This window comes from Lethenteron reissneri, chromosome 57 (assembly GCF_015708825.2).
Source record: "Lethenteron reissneri isolate LAM-NWPU_2019-01 chromosome 57, ASM1570882v1, whole genome shotgun sequence".
In the NCBI taxonomy this organism is placed as follows: domain Eukaryota; kingdom Metazoa; phylum Chordata; class Hyperoartia; order Petromyzontiformes; family Petromyzontidae; genus Lethenteron; species Lethenteron reissneri.
This window is the reverse complement of record NC_083835.1, coordinates 7,916,860-7,936,301: the sequence shown is the minus strand read 5'-3', so window position 1 is coordinate 7,936,301 and position 19,442 is coordinate 7,916,860. Positions and strand designations below refer to the sequence as shown.

At 55.2% G+C, this 19,442-nt stretch overlaps 1 protein-coding gene across 1 annotated transcript; it reads left to right on the top strand.

Annotated features, from left to right (window-relative positions):
* Positions 1 to 1,901: 1,901 nt before the first annotated feature.
* LOC133357309 (procollagen C-endopeptidase enhancer 2-like) lies at positions 1,902 to 18,367 on the top strand. The gene is given in 11 exon segments (XM_061575189.1): positions 1,902 to 2,834; positions 4,455 to 4,563; positions 8,012 to 8,079; positions 9,259 to 9,355; positions 9,357 to 9,468; positions 10,053 to 10,177; positions 11,568 to 11,704; positions 13,171 to 13,337; positions 15,242 to 15,322; positions 16,226 to 16,399; positions 18,218 to 18,367. Coding segments are annotated over 11 exon segments (1,296 nt in total). The 5' UTR covers positions 1,902 to 2,742; the 3' UTR covers positions 18,352 to 18,367.
* The last annotated feature ends 1,075 nt before the right edge of the window (positions 18,368 to 19,442 follow it).

Here is a 19,442-nt window from a genome sequence, read left to right as displayed (position 1 = left end):
GCACACTGCACCCTGCACACTGCACCCTGCACACTCCACACTGCACCCTGCACCCTGCACCCTCACACTGTACCCTGCACCCTGTACCCTGCACATAGCGCACCCTATTGAGGGGCCGTCCATAAATGACGTCACGCACCTAGGGGAGGGGGTCAGACATTTGTGACGATGTGTGACGTCACATCAAAATGCGCAACTTTAAATGAATATAGACAACACGTTCTACTTAATTAAATAGACTTTTTAATAAATGTTTTCTCCTACAACATCAGAGTGCAGCGCCACATTAAATAGGCACTACAATGACAATAGTTTAAAGCGATTTGAAACATGTTCTTGGTTCTTTCGGTAAAGTCACGTAGAAGGGAAATAACAAAATAATAAAAATGTTTTATTAATAATATATTTTTTTCTTTTTTAATCATATGTTTATTTTATTAATAATATATATTTTTCTTATTTTATTAATAAGATTTTTTTTTATAATAATATATATTTTTCTTATTTTATTAATAATAACATATTTTTTATTTTTTCATATTTTCCCTTCTACGTGACTTTACCGAAAGAACCAAGAATATGAATCCCTGCAGTAACGAAAGCTTTAAATCAAGATTTGAAGCATGTTTTATTTGGGGGGGAGGGGGGACAGAGCTTTGTGACGTCATATTTGAGGGGGGGGGTCTGACTTTTTGTGACGTCATGTGACGAGGGGGGGGGGAGTCAAAAATCCTCCAAAATCGCGTGACGTCATTTATGGACGGCCCCACAACCAACGCACGAGAGTTGGCGGCGTGGGTGGGGGGGAGTGTGGTGGTGGGTGGAGTGTGGTGGGGGGAGTGTGGTGGGGGAGTGTGGTGGAGGGGGAGTGTGGTGGGGGGAGTGTGGTGGGTGAGTGTGGTGGGGAGGAGTGTGGTGGGTGGAGTGTGGTGGTGGGGGGAGTGGTGGTGGGGGAGTGTGATGGGGGAGAGTGTGGTGGTTAGAGGGAGTGGTGGGGGGAATGGGGGGGGGGAGTGTGGTGGGTGGGGAGTGTGGTGGGTGGGGAGTGTGGTGGGTGGGGAGTGTGGTGGGTGGGGAGTGTAGTGGGGGGGGGGAGTGTAGTGGGGGGGGAGTGTAGTGGGGGGGAGTGTGGTGGTGGGGGAGTGTTGTGGTGGGGGGGAGTGTGGTGGTGGGGGGAGTGGTGGTGGGGAGTGTGGTGGGGGAGAGTGTGGTGGTTAGTGGGAGTGGTGGGGGGAATGGGGGGGGGGAGTGTGGTGGGTGGGGAGTGTGGTGGGTGGGGAGTGTAGTGGGGGGGGGAGTGTAGTGGGGGGGGAGTGTAGTGGGGGAGAGTGTGGTGGTGGGGGAGTGTTGTGGTGGGGGGGAGTGTGGTGGTGGGGAGTGTGGTGGGGGGGAGTGTGGTGGGTGGGGAGTGTGGTGGGGAGTGTAGTGGGGGGAGGGGAGTGTAGTGGGGGGGGAGTGTAGTGGGGGGGAGTGTGGTGGTGGGGGAGTGTTGTGGTGGGGGGGAGTGTGGTGGTGGGGAGTGTGGTGGGGGGGAGTGTGGTGGTGGGGAGTGTGGTGGGTGGGAAGTGTGGTGGGGGGGGGAGTGTGGTGGGGGGGAGTGTGGTGGGGGGGAGTGTGGTGGGTGGGGAGTGTGGTGGGTGGGGAGTGTAGTGGGGGGGGGGGAGTGTAGTGGGGGGGGAGTGTAGTGGGGGGGAGTGTGGTGGTGGGGGAGTGTTGTGGTGGGGGGGAGTGTGGTGGTGGGGAGTGTGGTGGGGGGGAGTGTGGTGGGGGGGGAGTGTGGTGGGGGGGGGGTAGTGTGGTGGTGGGGGGGAGCGGTGGGGTTGGGTGGGGGGTATCGTGTCTGTGGCTGTGTGGAGGAGGAGGGGAGGGAGGAATGTTCGGGCCTCTCTCCCCTGTGAGTCCAGACGCGATGCACGTGGCCAGCGGCGCTGCCTCCATCTGCTAAACATTTCACTCGGCGCGCTCGCTGCTCGCTCATCTCACGGCCGGGTGAAGCCGCAGCGCCGCACAGCCTTGCTCACACGCAGCACTGCAAGCAGCAGCAGCAGTAGCTCCACCAGAAGCAGCAGCAGCAGCAGCAACTCCACTAGAAGCTCCTAGAAGAAGCAGCAGCAGCAGAAGCTCCACTAGAAGCTCCACCAGAAGCAGCAGCAGCAGCAACTCCACTAGAAGCTCCTAGAAGAAGCAGCAGCAGCAGAAGCTCCACTAGAAGCAGCAGCAGCAGTAGCAGCAGCTCCACTAGAAGCTCCCAGCAGCAGCAGCAGTAGCAGCAGCTCCACCAGAAGCTCCTAGAAGCAGCAGCTCCACCAGAAGCAGCAGCAGAAGCAACAGCAGCAGCAGCAGCTCCACTAGAAGCTCCCAGAAGCAGCAGCAGCAGCTCCACTAGCAGCAGCAGCAGCTCCACTAGAAGCAGCAGCAGCTCCACTAGAAGCAGCAGCAGCTCCACTAGAAGCAGCAGCAGCTCCACTAGAAGCAGCAGCAGCTCCACTAGAAGCAGCAGCAGCTCCACTAGAAGCAGCAGCAGCAGCTCCACTAGAAGCAGCAGCAGCAGCTCCACTAGAAGCTCCCAGAAGCAGCAACAGCAGCAGCAGCTCCACTAGGAGCAGCAGCAGCAGTTCCACCAGAAGCTCCCAGAAGCAGCAGCAGCAGCAGTGCCTCATTGTTCACTCTCCACTCCATCTCCTCCTCCTCTTGCTCCTCCTCCACCTCTTCTACCTTCGCCACCTCCTCACAGGCCACGCGATGGCGTCACGAGTGCTGATGATGGTGCTGATGATGATGATGGTGCTGATGATGATGGTCGTGGTGCCACACGTTCAGGCGCAAGTGGCTGGGTGAGACTTCAACAACTACTTCAGCAACTACCACCGCAACTACTACCACCACCACAACTAATACCACAACCACCACCACAACCACCACGACTACCACAGCAACTACCACCACAACTATCACGACCACAACCACCAACCACATTAGATACTACCGCAACCACCACTATAACTAACATTACCACCACAACCACCATCCACATTAGACACTACCGCAACCACCACCACAACTACTACCACCACCACCACTAATACCACAACCACAGCAACTACCACAACAATTATCACGACCACAACTAATACCACCACAACCACCAACCACATTAGATACTACCGCAACCACTACTACAACTAACATTACCACCACAACAATCGAAACAGCCACCACATTGACGACTGCGACCACAACCACCACAACAATTACAACCACAACAGCTGCAACCACAGCAACAACAGGGGTAGTAACACGAATGATGATGCTGATGGTGATGATTGTTACATGCGGGAACATGAAATTCACTGTGTCAATGATCTTGCTGATGCCAATGCTGCTGATGATGCTGCTAATGATACTGATGATGCTGATGATGATGCTGCTGCTGATGATGATGCCAATGCTGATGCTACTGATGATGGTACTGATGATGATGATGATACTGATGATGAGGATGCTGATGATGATGATGCTGCTGCTGATGATGATGCCAATGCTGATGCTACTGATGATGATGATGATACTGATGATGCTGAGGATGCTGATGATGAGGCTGATGCTGATGATGATAATGAAGCTGATGCTGATACTGATGCTGCTGATGGTGATGCTGACGATAATGCCGTCGCAGGCCCAACTTTGCTTGCAGAGGGGACCCGTGGGGGGATTCGGTGGCAATGCTGCTGAAGATGATGATGTTGTTGCTGATGCTGCTGCTGATGATGTGGGCGATGCTGATGCTGCTGAAGATGATGATGTTGTTGCTGATGCTGCTGCTGATGATGTGGGCGATGCTGATGCTGCTGAAGATGATGATGTTGTTGCTGATGCTGCTGATGATGTGGGCGATGCTGATGCTGCTGATGATGATGTTGTTGCTGATGCTGCTAATGATGTGGGCGATGCTGATGCTGCTGCTGATGATGATGTTGTTGCTGATGCTGCTGATGATGTGGGCGATGCTGATGCTGCTGAAGATGATGATGTTGTTGCTGATGCTGCTGCTAATGATGTGGGCGATGCTGATGCTGCTGCTGATGATGATGTTGTTGCTGATGCTGCTGATGATGTGGGCGATGCTGATGCTGCTGAAGATGATGATGTTGTTGCTGATGCTCTTGATGATGTGGGCGATGCTGATGCTGCTGAAGATGATGATGTTGTTGCTGATGCTGTTGATGATGTGGGCGATGCTGATGCTGCTGATGATGATGTTGTTGCTGATGCTGCTAATGATGTGGGCGATGCTGATGCTGCTGATGATGATGATGTTGTTGCTGCTAATGCTACTGCTGATGATGTGGGCGATGCTGATGATGCTGCTGATGATGATGATACTGCTACTGATGATGCTGCTGATGCTGCTGATGATGATGATACTGCTACTGATGATGCTGTTGCCACCGCAGGCCCAACTTTGCGTGTGGAGGGCATCTGTCCGGCGAGTCGGGATTTTTCGGGAGTCCGGGGTTCCCCGAGAAATACCTCCCGGAGCAGGACTGTGAGTGGAGGATCACGGTGCGTGACCTCCTCGCGTGACCTCTGAGCGTGACCTTCGGGCGTGACCTCTGGATGTGACATCCGAACGTGACCGGTGGGCATGACCTGTAGGCGTGACCTCTGTGCTTGACCTCCGCACGTGACCTTCGTGTGTGACCTCTGGGCGTGACCTCTGGGCGTGACCTCTGGGCGTGACCTCCGTTCATGACCTCTGTGCTTCACCTCCGGCACGTGACCTTCGTGCGTGACCTCTGGGCGTGACCTCTGGGCATGTCCTTCGAGTGTGACCTCTGGACGTGTCCTTCGTGCGTGACCTCTGTGCGTGACCTCTGGGCGTGACCTCCGCACGTGACCTCCGTTCATGACCTCTGTGCTTCACCTCCGCACGTGACCTTTGTGCGTGACCTCTGGGGGTGACCTCTGGGCGTGACCTCCGCACGTGACCTCCATTCGTGACCTGTGGGCGTGAACTCCGAGGCGCGACCTCCTACTACTTGACCCCGTAAATGACCTCTCGGACACGGCTGGAGCACGCCCAGAGGTCACGCTCGCCCGCTGCTCTGGGGTTTATCGATCCGGCGAGTTTGACCCCCGGACTGCGTTCAATAACAGGGCCTGGCTGTGCGCGCTCGCACGCCATCCACGCACCTCTGACTAGCACGGTTGGCTACGTACGGTGCGAAAGAAGTTCAACATCCATCCATACTGCCCATAGACTAACACTGCCCATAGACTAACACTGCCCATAGACTAACACTGCCCATAGACTCAGCACTGCCCAAAGACTAACACTGCCCATAGACTCAGCACTGCCCATAGACTCAACACTGCCCATAGACTCAACACTGCCCATAGACTAACACTGCCCATAGACTCAACACTGCCCATAGCCTCAACACTGCCCATAGCCTCAACACTGCCCATAGACTGAACACTGCCCATAGCCTCAACACTGCCCATAGATTCAACACTGCCCATAGACTCAATACTGCCCATAGACTCAACACTGCCCATAGACTCAACACTGCCCATAGACTCAACACTACACCATAGACTCAACACTGCACCATTGACTCAACACTGCCCATAGACTCAACACTGCACCATTGACTCAACACTGCCCATAGACTCAACACTGCCCATAGACTCAACACCGCCCATAGACTCAACACTGCCCATAGACTCAACACTGCCCATAGACTCAACACTACCCATAGACTCAACACTGCCCATAGACTCAACACTGCCCATAGACTCAACACTGCTCATAGACTCAACACTACCCATAGACTCAATACTGCCCATAGACTCAACCCTGTCCATAGACTCAACAACGCCCATAGACTAACACTGCCCATAGACTAACACTGCCCATAGACTCAACACTGCCCATAGACTAACACTGAACCATAAACTCAACACTGCACCATAGACTCACCACTGACCACAGACTCAGCACTGCCCACAGACTCAACACTGCCCATAGACTCAACACTGCCCATAGACTCAACACTGCCCATAGACTCAACACTGCCCATAGACTCAACACTGCCCATAGACTCAGCACTGCCCATAGACTCAACACTGCCATAGACTCAACACTGCCCATAGACTCAACACTGCCCATAGACTCAACACTGCCCATAGACTCAACACTGCCCATAGACTCAACACTGCCCATAGACTCAGCACTGCCCATAGACTCAGCACTGCCCATAGACTCAGCACTGCCCATAGACTCAACACTGCCCATAGACTCAACACTGCCCATAGACTCAACACTGCCCATAGACTCAACACTACCCATAGACTCAGCACTGCCCATAGACTAACACTGCCCATAGACTCAACACCACCCATAGACTCAACACCGCCCATAGACTCAACACTGCCCATAGACTCAACACTGCCCATAGACTCAACACTGCCCATAGACTCAACACTGCCCATAGACTCAACACTACCCATAGACTCAACACTGCCCATAGACTCAACACTGCCCATAGACTCAACACTGCCCATAGACTCAACACTACCCATAGAAAGACGTTCAAGGTGCATAACGTACGTACACCCAGACACATCCCCCCCAGTTGTGGAGTTACCACAAAAAGTTACGCGGCTGGGATGAGACGCACGGCACCACCCTGCCCCACCCTACCCCCACCCTGCCCCACCCTACCCCCACCCTGCCCCCACCCTGCCCCCGCTGCCCCCACCCTGCCCCCACCCTGCCCCCACCCTGCCCCCACCCTGCCCCCGCTGCCCCCACCCTGCCCCCACCCTGCCCCCACCTTGCCCCCACCCTGCCCCACCCTGCCCCCACCCTGCCCCCACCCTGCCCCACCCTGCCCCCGCTGCCCCACCCTGCCCCCACCCTGCCCCACCCTGCCCCCACCCTGCCCCCACCCTGCCCCACCCTGCCCCCGCTGCCCCCACCCTGCCTCCACCCTGCCCCCACCCTGCCCCCACCCTGCCCCCAACCCCCATTGGTTAGGCTTGAGGCTATCATTGCTGGGCAGTGGTGGTGGTGGTTGTGGTGATTGTGGTTGTGGTGATGGTGTCGGTGGTTGTGGTGGTGGTTGTGGTTGTGGTGGTGGTTGTGGTGATTGTGGTTGTGGTGATGGTGTCGGTGGTTGTGGTGGTGGTTGTGGTGGTGGTGGTTGTGGTGGTGGTTATGGTTGTGGTGATGGTGTCGGTGGTTGTGGTGGTGGTTGTGGTTGTGGTGGTGGTTGTGGTTGTGGTGATGGTGTCGGTGGTTGTGGTGGTGGTTGTGGTTGTGGTGGTGGTTGTGGTGATTGTGGTTGTGGTGATGGTGTCGGTGGTTGTGGTGGTGGTTGTGGTGGTGGTGGTTGTGGTGGTGGTTATGGTTGTGGTGATGGTGTCGGTGGTTGTGGTGGTGGTTGTGGTTGTGGTGGTGGTTGTGGTTGTGGTGATGGTGTCGGTGGTTGTGGTGGTGGTTGTGGTTGTGGTGGTGGTTGTGGTGATTATGGTTGTGGTGATGGTGTCGGTGGTTGTGGTGGTGGTTGTGGTGGTGGTGGTTGTGGTGGTGGTTATGGTTGTGGTGATGGTGTCGGTGGTTGTGGTGTCGGTGGTTGTGGTGGTGGTTGTGGTGGTGGTTGTGGTTGTGGCGGTGGTGGTTGGCGAGTGGTTGCCGGGCTATGCTACGAACCCGGCGACCCGAGTTCGATTCCCGTTCACAGCCAACACCAGTGACGATTATCTGAATCGGTCCTGGGCCTCCCCTAGGTTGACTCAGCCTCAATTCGTTCCTGGTGCGGTGCGTAGTAAACGTCGCCCTTTTGGAGACAAAGGCGGCCGAGAGGGTGCTGGCCACCCACCCCCTCGTGTGCCGTGCCGGCCTTCGTAGGTGCTATTCGATAACAGCACTTGCCCCAACAGTCTGTTACAGGCTACACGGGGGACCTTTGTATTTGGTGTGCGTCTGTGTGTGTGTGATTGACAGGTTCCAAAAGATCGAGTCGTCTTCCTCTCTTTTCGATTCTTTGACCTGGAGAGTGACCCACACTGCAGGTGCATTGAACACACACACACCACACACACCACACACACACCACACAAACCACGCACACCACACACCACACACACCACACACACTACACACCACACACACACCACACACACACTCACACCACACACACTCTCACACACTCACACACACACCCACACCACACACACACACACCACACTCACACACCACACACACACCACACACACACACTTACACACCCCACACACACCACACACACACCACACACACACACCACACACACCACACACACACACCACACACACCACACACACCAAACACACACACCACCGGAGCCGGTCATGGGCACACTGCCCAGGTATGAGAAACTCTCCACTCTCTCCACAACTGACCCATCACCGATTCAGAGTTGTGGAGGTGGAGTGTCCGATGGTACAAAATACCCAGGCAGGTGCTTAGTTTTGGTGGGGCTGATGGTAAGGCCCCACCTCTTAGTGGCACGCTCCAGGTTCAGCAGCAGCGCCTCCAACTCCTCCACTGAGTGAGCGGCAATTACCAGATCATCGGCATACATAACGTGGTTGGCCAATACACCACATATTACTGGTAGGAACCTCCTGGTTACACCAGCCCACCTGAGGACGGCTGCTTGCGTTGTGGTCGAAACGTCGTGAGAATTATTTTATTATGTTTTGTTTTTATTATTTTATTACTTCCCTTCTACGTGACTTTACCGAAAGAACCAAGAAGATGAATCCCTGCAGTCACGAAAGCTTTAAATCGAAATTTTATTATGTTTTATTTTTATTATTTTATTATTTCCCTTCTACGTGATGACTTTACCGAAAGAACCAAGAAGATGAATCCCTGCAGTCACGAAAGCTTTAAATCGAAAATCTATAATGTTTTATTTTTACTATTTTATTATTTCCCTTCTACGTGACTTTACCGAAAGAACCAAGAAGATGAATCCCTGCAGTCACGAAAGCTTTAAATCGAAATTTTATTACGTTTTATTTTTATTATTTTATTACTTCCCTTCTACGTGACGACTTTACCGAAAGAACCAAGAAGATGAATCCCTGCAGTCACGAAAGCTTTACATCGAAAAGATCTACATCTAATAAATGAACTTGAAATACATGAACTTGAACCACCATGAGCCCTATCCCTTCCCCCATGCCCCCCCCCCTCCCCCCCAGGTACGACCACCTCTCAGTGTTTTCGGGGGTCGGGGCGGTGTCCGAGGGGGACCCCCCCCCGCAGCTGCTGGGCCGCTTCTGCGGCTCGTTCCGCCCAGGGCGCCCTCGTGTCCACGTCGCACGAGCTGGTCGCCAGGTTCCACAGCGACGGCAGCGGGCAGCAGGGGGGGTTCGTGGCGTCCTACACGGCGGGGCAGCCGCACCAAGCAGGTCAGTGCACACACACACCCTCCAAATCACCCTCCCCCCCCAATCCCCCTCCCCCCAATCCCCCCACCCCAATCTCCCCACCCCAACCCCATCCCCCCATCCCCCGATCCCCCCTCCCAACCCCTCCCCCTGATCCCCCCCAACCCACTCCCCCCACCCCCACCAACCCCTCCCCCCACCCCAACCCCCATCCCCCCAACCCCCCAACCCCCGATCCCCCTCCCAACCCCTCCCCCTGATCCCCCCCATCCCACTCCCCCCACCGCCACCAACCAACTCCCCCCACCCCAACCAACTCCCCCCAACCCCCCAACCCCCTCCCCCCAACCCCCCTGTAGACACACGTGTACACACAAACACGTGTACACACACCTGTACATACACATGTGCACACACATGTACACACACCTGTACACACACCTGTACACACAAACACGTGTACACACACGTGTACACATGCCTGTGCACACACATGTGCACACACGTGTACACACAAACACATGTGCACACACGTGTACACACAAACACGTGTACACACACCTGTACACACACACATGTGCACACACGTGTCCATGTTGTCACAGCCGAGGGCTACTGTGGGGGGCTCTTGGAGAAGGAGGTGGGCTCCTTCAAGACCCCCAACTGGCCTCAGAGCAAGTATCCTGTCGGCATCACCTGCTCCTGGCACATCAAGGCTCCCTCCTCCAAGGTGATTCTTCTTCCGAACAAACAGCAGTCCTGTTCTCAACAAACACCAAAACATCGGTCCTGTTCTCAACAAACACTGGTCCTGTTCTCAACAATCACCAGAACACCGATTTTGTTCTGAACAAACACCAGAACGCCGGCCGTGTTCTGAACAAACACTGGTTCTGTTCTGAACAAACACCAAAACATTGGTCCTGTTCTCAACAATCACCAGAACACCGATTTTGTTCTGAACAAACACCAGAATGCCGGTCGTGTTCTGAACAAATACTGGTTCTGTTCTGAACAAACACCAAAACATTGGTCCTGTTCTCAACAATCACCAGAACACTGATTTTGTTCTGAACAAACACCATAACGCCGGTCCTGTTTTGCACAACACTGGTCCTGTTCCAACTAAACACCGGTGATGTTCCGAACAAACACCGGTTCTGTCCCAAACAAACACTGGTCATGTTTTGACAGACGCCGGTCCTGTTCTGAACAAACAACAGCGATGTTCTGAACAAATGTCGGTCCTGTTGTGAACAAACACTTTTTATGTTCTGAACAAACACTGGTCCTGTTCTGAACAAACACCGCTTCTGTTCCAAACAAACACCGGTCCTGTTCTGAACAAACACCGGTGATGTTCCAAACAAACACCGGTCCTGTTCTGAACAAGCACCGTTCCTGTTCTGAACAAACACCAGTGATGTTCTAAACAAACACCGGTCCAGTTGTGAACAAAGACCGGTCCTGTTTTGAACAAACACTGGTCTTGTTCTGAACAAATGCCAGCATCATTCTGAACAGTGACCCGAGCTGAGTTCACTGCTTGCAAATAAGACTCCTATCCTGGTCTCTTCTGTTCCCACCCGGTCACACATCACCTTGGAAAGCCTCATTCTGACCCTGACCCTGACCCCAACCCTTTTCCCTGGGCCCTGGTCCTATCGCTTTGCCAGAAATCCTGACCTCTGAACGCTACCACTGGACGCTTACCCCTACCCTACCCCCTGATCCTATCCCCTGACCCATGTTCCCTGCATCCTGAACCTAACCCCTAAGCCCTGACCCTATCGCCTAACCACAAATCATGACCCCTGAGCACGACCCCTGGACCGTGACCCTACCGACTGATCCTCTCCCCTGACCCCTGTTCCCTGCATCCTGAACATATCCCCTAACCCCTGACCCTATCACTTAACCACAAATCCTGACCCCTGAATGCTAGCCCTGGGCCCTGACCCTACCACGCGGCCCTATCCCCTAGCCCCTGAAACTATCCCCTAACCCCTGACCTTACTGCCCCAAACCACATATCCTGACTCCTGAACCATATTCCCCCCGGACTCTAACCCCTACTCACTGACCCCACCCCGTGACCCCCGACCGGGGCCATCTCCTAGGTGATCGAGCTGTCGTTCGGCAAGTTCTCGCTGGAGCGTGACACCTTCTGTCGCTATGACTACGTCTCCATTCTCCATGGCGACGGCGGAGGGAGCAACAGCAGCGCCACCAAGTTCTGCGGGGACACGGTGCCTGAGTACGTGACACGCGTGTGTGTGCGTGTGACACGTGTGTGTGCGTGTGTGACACGGTGCCTGAGTACGTGACACGTGTGTGTGTGTGTGTGACACGCGTGTGTGTGCGTGTGTGTGTGTGTGACACCCATGTGTGTGCGTGTGTGTGTGTGTGACACGCATGTGTGTGTGTGTGACACGCGTGTGTGTGTGTGTGTGACACCCATGTGTGTGCGTGTGTGTGCGTGTGACACGCGTGTGTGTGTGTGTGACACGCGTGCGTGTGTGACACCCGTGTGTGTGCGTGTGTGTGCGTGTGACACGCGTGTGTGTGTGTGTGACACGCGTGTGCTCTGTGCGTGTGACACCCATGTGTGTGCGTGTGTGTGCCTGTGACACGTGTGTGTGTGTGCGTGTGACACGCGTGTGCTCTGTGCGTGTGACACCCATGTGTGTGTGCCTGTGACACGCGTGTGTGTGTGCGTGTGACACGTGTGTGTGTGTGCGTGACACGCGTGTGTGTGTGACACGTGTGTGTGTGTGCGTGTGACACGCGTGTGCTCTGTGCCTGTGACACGCGTGTGTGTGTGACACGCGTGTGCTCTGTGCGTGTGACACGTGTGTGTGTGTGCGTGTGACACGCGTGTGTGTATGTGATACGCGTGTGGTTGTGACATGAGTTTGCGGCTGAGTCGACCTAGGGGCGGCCCAGGAAAGGTTCAGATAACACTGTGTAACAATTTTTTTTGTTCCTGGGTAGTAAGTGTTATTTCCTAATTGCTTATGCCTCACAAGTACAGAACTGTAGGGGCAAGTGCTGTTAGCGAGCTGCACCTATGAAGGCCGGCACGGCACACGAGGGGGTGGGTGGCCAGCACCACGCCCGACCGCCTTTGTCTCCCTCGTGGCGATGTTTACACACCGCACCAGGTACTCATTTAAAGGCTGAGTCGACCTAGGGGAGGCCCAGAACCGGTTCAGATAATTGTCACCGGTGTTTGCCGTGAGCGGGAATCGAACCCAGGTCGCCGGGTTCGTAGCGCAGCGCTAACCGCTACACCACCGCTCCCTGTACAAAGATAAAGACAAAGATCCCCCGTATAGCCTTAACAGACTGTAGGGGCAAGTGCTGTTAGCGAGCACCTATGAAGGCCGGAACGGTACACGAGGGGGTGGGTGGCCAGCACCACGCCCGACCACTTTGTCTCCCTAGCGGCGATGTTTACACACCGCACCAGGTACTCATTTGAGGCTGAGTCGACCTAGGGGAGGCCCAGAACCGGTTCAGATAATCGTCACTGGCGTTCGCGGGAATCGAACCCGGGTCGCCGGGTTCGTAGCGCAGCGCAGCGCTAACCGTGACACCACCGCTCCCTGTACACACACCTGTACACACACGTGTGTGCAGACACCTGTACAGACACACACACACATGTCCATGCGCGCGCACAACCACGTCTGAGGCTTCACCTCCCCGTTCCCACGGCAGGCCCGTGACCTCGCTGGGGAGGGAGCTGTACGTGCACTTCGTGTCGGACCGCAGCGTGCCGGCCGACGGCTTCATGGCTGAGTATCGCTTCCTGGACGTGGGCAGCCGCAAAGGAGACGGAGCGCTCCAGCCCACCACGGCAGCCGCCCAGATACCCGCAGCCACTGGTGCCAGCGCACGTGGTACACGCGCACACGTGGACTTGTGCACGTGGAATTGTGCACGTGGACTTGTACACGTGGACTTGTGCACGTGGACTTGTACACGTGTACACGCACACGTAGACTTGTACACGTGGACTTGTACACGTGCACACTAACACATAGACATGTACACTCACACATAGACATAAACACTCACACATAGACACTCGCAAGTAGACATGTACACCAAGACATGTACACTCACACATAGACATGTACACATAGACACTCACACATAGACACTCACACACAGACATGTACACATATACATGTACAGACACACATAGACACTCACACATAGACATGTGCACATAGACATGTACACTCACACATAGACACTCACACATAGACACTCACACATAGACATGTACACACACACATAGACATATACACATAGACATGTACACTACACAGACATGTACACACACAGAGACATATACACACGCGTAGACAAAGGTGTATCCTTCACAAGCTGCGGAGGGCAATTGCAGTTTGCGAATGGCATCTATGTACGTTTTAAAACTATGTTTCATTTCTACCAGGTAAGGTCCCACTGAGCTGTATGGCTCTAAATTTCGATTTAAAGCTTTCGTGACTGCAGGGATTCATCTTCTTGGTTCTTTCGGTAAAGTTACGTAGAAGGGAAATAATAAAATAATAAAAATAAACATAATAAAATACAATTCTCACGACGTTTCGGCCACAACGCAAGCAGCCGTTCTCAGGTGAAGAACAGGTCTGTTGGAAAGACAGCGTCTGAATGAACACCACCAAGCTTGGCAGCGTATATTTAAGCTGGGTTAGGGGAGGAAGGGCGCCTTGACAAAGGAATTTGCATATCAACAGAGGAATTTAGCATATTTATGGCAAATGCAGATATGGGATTAGTCACTACTTGTGGAATGCGTAGGAGGTGGGGGGGGGGGTCTCAAAGTCATATTATGCCCGTGCATTATGTAGGATTAGCAGCATCAAAGGGAGGGAGTAGGGTTAGCAGTAATAAAGGGGAAGGAATTTTAATAGTAAGGAGCTGCAGCAGCTAAACCACCACGTAAAAAACGAAAATATAAACTACATCAGTATCATCAATATACCAAATATACTCTCCTGTATGGCTCTGTTTAAGAAGAGAAGTGATTATCGCAAATGATAGCCCAACGAAGTTGGCTGATCATCACCATCATCATCGTGGTGTGGAATTTCATGGCAGCCAAATATACGAAACGCATCGTGATTCTAAATGTGGAGGATGGGGAGCGGTGGTGCAGCGGTTAGCGCTACGCTATGCTATGAACCTGGCGACCCGGGTTCGATTCCCGTTCACGGCCAACACCACAGTGACGATTATGTGAGCCGGTCCTGGGCCTCCCCTAGGTCGACTCAGCCTCAAATGAGTACCTGTTGCGATGTGCAAACATCGCCACTGGGGAGACAAAGGCGGTCGAGCGTGGTTCTGGCCACCCACCCCCTCGTGTGCCGTTCCTTCATAGGTGCTCGCTAACAGCACTTGCCCCTACAGTCAGTTAAGGCTATACGGGGGATCTTTGACAGGTGTGTGTACAGGTGTGTGTTGATGGTATTGTTGTTGATGTCATTGTTGTTGTTGTCATTGTTGTTGTTGTTGATGGTATCATTGTTGTTGATGTTGCCATTATTGATGTTGTTGATGGCTCCTTGTTGATGATGTCGTTGTTGTTGTTATTGCTGGCTATGTTGATGTCGTTGTTGCTGTTATAGCTGGCGTTGTTGTTGATGTTGTTGATGATGTCGTTGTTGCTGTTATTGCTGGCGATGTTGATGTTGATGGCTCGTTGTTGATGATGTCGTTGTTGTTGATGTCTTTGTTGTTGTTGTTGTTGTTGAAGCAGTCGCGCCCACCCCTGAGCCCTGCGAGTTGCCCTGCAAGCGTCAGGGCAACCTGGAGACCAACTACTGCGCCAGCAAATTCGGTAGGAAGCACAACCACATGGTGGTGGCGGTGGTGGCGGTGGTGGTGGCGGTGGTGGTAGTGGTGGGGGCGGTGGTGGCGGTGGTGACGGTGGTGGTGGTGGGGGCGGTGGTGGCGGTGGTAACGGTGGTGGTGACGGTGGTGACGGCGGTGGTGGCGGTGGTGATGACAGTGGTGGGGGTGGTGGTAGCGGTGGTAGCGGTGGTGGTGGTAGTGGTGGTGGTGATGGTGGTGGTAGTGGTGGTGATGGTGACGGTGGTGACGGTGGTGATGGCGGTGGTGACGTTTGTGGTAGTGGTGGTGATGGTAGTGGTGTGGTGGTGATGGTGGTGGTAGTGGTGGTGATGGTGACGGTGGTGACGGTGGTGATGGTGGTGGTGACGTTTGTGGTAGTGGTGGTGATGGTAGTGGTGTGGTGGTGATGGTGGTGGTGACGGTGGTGACGGTGGTGATGGTGGTGGTGGTGATGGGAGTGGTGGTAATGGTGGTGAGGATAGTTCTGGTTGTTGTGCTGATGGTGGTCGTGCGGATAGTTGTGGTTGTTGCGGTGACGGTGGTTGTGGCTCAGCCACCTCGTCAACCCTCGCCCCCCCCCGGCTGACCCCAACGGCTGACCCCTCCCCCCGGCTGACCCCTCTGCCTGACCCCAACGGCTGACCCTGTTGCCTGACCCCTGACTGACCCCCCTGCCTGACCCTAACGGCTGACCCCTCTCCCCGGCTGACCCCTGGCTGACCCCCCTGCCTGACCTCAACGGCTGACCCCCCCCCCCCCCGCCGGCTGACCCCTGGCTGACCCCGCTGCCTGAGCACCTTATCTGACCCCCTTGTCTGACCCCCTTTGTCTGACCCCTCTGCCTGACCCCCCCGGCTGACCCCCCCCCCTCCCCCCCGTGTCCGTGCAGCGATGGCGGCGAAGGTGACGAGTGCAGGGCGTCGCCGCGGCCGCTCGGCGCTGGAGTTCGACGTGGCCGTGCTCGCGTCGTTCCGCGCCGAGGGCCTCGCCGTGGAGCAGGCCGGGCGCGCCGCCACCGCGCGGCTCCTCGTCGCCTGCTCCCGCTGCCCCAAGATCAAGACCGGTGGGCGGGGGGCGGGGCGGGGGGGGGTGGAGGGGGGGGGGCTTGGGGGGTGGGGGTGGTGGGGCAATACACTCAGCCCCCCCCACCACCACCACAACACTCACATCACCCACACCTACACCAGCCATACCCGCACCGCCAACACACGTACATCAACCACACTGCCCACACACACACACCACCCACATCACCCACAAACCCACACCACACACACCACCCACATCACCCACACACCCACACACACACACAACACACACCCCACACACACCACCCACATCACCCACACCCACACACACCACCCACATCACCCACACACTCACACCACCAACACACATACATCAACCACACTGTCCACACACACACCACCCACATCACCCACAAACCCACACCCAACCGCACACCACCCACACCACCCACACCACCCACACCAATCGCACAACAGTGAGCATCCCTTGACCACACCCGGGCATCGATCAGCCTCCCATTGTATCTGTACTAGATGGAGATTCCTCCGGTACAGCCATCGAAGGCTTCACGAACTACGTGGTCAAAATAGATGTAAAATAATGTGGGAGCCAGATGATATCCCTGCCGCACCCCAAGGTGAACAGGGAATGGCTCTGACTCCCGGCCACGTAGTTTTACCCGGGCCCGCTCACCATCATGAAGGTCCTTAATGATCGTGAGCAGAGGGTCAGGGACTCCGAAAGCAAGAAGAACAACCCAGAGCCCAGGCCTACTGATGGTATCATAGGCCTTGGCCAGGTCAATAAAGCAGAGATGTAGGTCTTGTTGGAATTCCCTACACCTCTGCTGTAGCAGGCGGACAGAAAATTTGGCATCTGTACAGGACCGCCCTTTCCTGAATCCGCATTGGGGCTCCGCAAGCCTCTCCTCAGCGTGCCTAGCAAGGCGATGTTTAATAATCCTTGCCAGGACCATTCCCGGCACACTGAGGAATGAGATGCCCCTGTAGTTGTTACAGTCTGTGCGGTCCCCCTTCTTAAAGAGGGGGACCACCAGGGCATCCTTCCAATCCTGCGGAACACGTCCAGTGGTCCAGACTTTTGTTATGATGTCATGTAGGGCAGTCTGTGCACAAACGCCACCCTCCCTCAACATTTCGCTTGAGAGATCATGTCTACCCGGTACCTTTCCTGGTCGCAGACTCTGGATCGCGTCTCCCGCGCGTTTCTTCCGTGTCTACCCCCGTGTCTCCCCCGCGTCTCCCCCTTGTCTCCCCCCGTTTCTCCTCTGCGTCTCCCCCGCATCTCCCCCGTGTCTCCCCTGTGTCTCCCCCTTGTCTCCCCCGTTTCTTCTCTGCGTCTCCCTCGCGTCTCTCCCGTGTCTACCCCGTGTCTCCCCCGCGTCTCCCCCTTGTCTCCCCCCGTTTCTCCTCTACATCTCCCCCGCATCTCGCCAGTGTCTCCCCTGTCTCCCCCTTGTCTCCCCCGTTTCTTCCCCGTGTCTCCCCCACATCTCCCCCGTGTCTTCCAATGTCTCTTTTTGACTCTCCCATTCTGTTCTCCACCTGAGGACGGCTGCTTGCGTTGTGGCCGAAACGTCGTGAGAATTATTTTATTAGTTTATGTTTATTATTTTATTATTTCCATTCTACGTGACTTTACCGAAAGAACCAAGAAGATGAATCCCTGCAGTCACGAAAGCTTCAAATCGAAATCTCCCATACCTATCCAATTATCCCCCGTATCTCCCCCGTTTCTCCTCTTTGTCTCCCCCGTACCTCCCCATACCCCCCCCCCCACGCTCCCCTCCCCCCGTGTTGTTAACCACCCCCCCCCCCCCACGTGTCTCCAGGCCGCAGCTACATCCTGATGGGCCACGTGGACGCCGAGGGCCGGGCCGTGGTGGTGCCCTCGAGTTTCGTGGTCAACTACAAACCGACCCTCCGCTCGGCGCTCAGCAACATCAAGAACCGCAACCCCTGCTGAGAGGGCGGGGGGGCTGGCGGGGAGGGGCACGGGGGGAGGGGCACGGGGGGAGGAAAGTTGAACGAGGAAGGGTCGCCGCGAGGGGGAGGAGGGGTAGCAAGGAGGAGGAGTGAGGTGGAGTGAGGTGGAGTGAGGAGGAGTAGTGGGGAGAAGGAGGAGGAGGAGGAGTCAGGAGAAGGAGGAGGAGGAGGGGTAGCGAGGATGAGGTGGAGTGAGAAGGAGGAGGAGGGAGGAGAAGGAGGAGGGGTAGCGTGGATGAGGTGGAGTGAGGTGGAGTGAGGAGGAGTAGTGGGGAGAAGGAGGAGGAGGAGTCAGGAGAAGGAGGAGGAGGAGGGGTAGCGAGGATGAGGTGGAGTGAGGTGGAGTGAGGAGGAGTAGTGGGGAGAAGGAGGAGGAGTCAGGAAAAGGAGGAGGATGAGTGAGGAGGAGTTGCGAGGAGCAAGAGGAGGGGTCGGGAGGTGGAGCAGTAGCGAGGAGGAGTAGTAGCGTGGATGAGGAGGAGGAGTTGAGAGGGAGGAGCAGGCAGAGACGGAGATGGGCAAGGCAGTGAGATGTTAACGACCTCGTCTGCTATGCAGGAGGTCGTGGGCTCCATCCCGACCCTGATGCGCCATGGATTTTTCTCCGCATCCTCCAGTCTTTCCCTCCTCCAGTCTTTCCCTCCACGTTTAAGGCTCAACATCACGCATTTTAAAGCATAGTTGGCTGCCGCTACACATTTCCACGCGATGACATCAGCCACTTGGGTTGGGGCTATCATTTGTCATTAGGGCTACATCGTAGATCAGTGAGCCTTACCTGGTCAATCATTAAGGGCCTTCGTGATGGTGAGCGGGCCTGGGTAAAACTACGTGGCCGGGAGTCGGAGCCATTCCCTGTTCACCTTGGGGTGCGGCAGGGATGTCCTCTGGCTCCCACATAATTTGACATCTATTTTGACCACGTAGCCATCTCCTCTCTTCTCCCCTCTCGCTCCCCTCTCTCGCTCCCTGTGCGCTCTCCCCCAATCTCTCCCCCTCTCCCATCCCTTGGGGTCACGCTCGCAACAGCATGCGCCGTCCCCGGACTGGCAGGAGACTCGTGACCGCGCT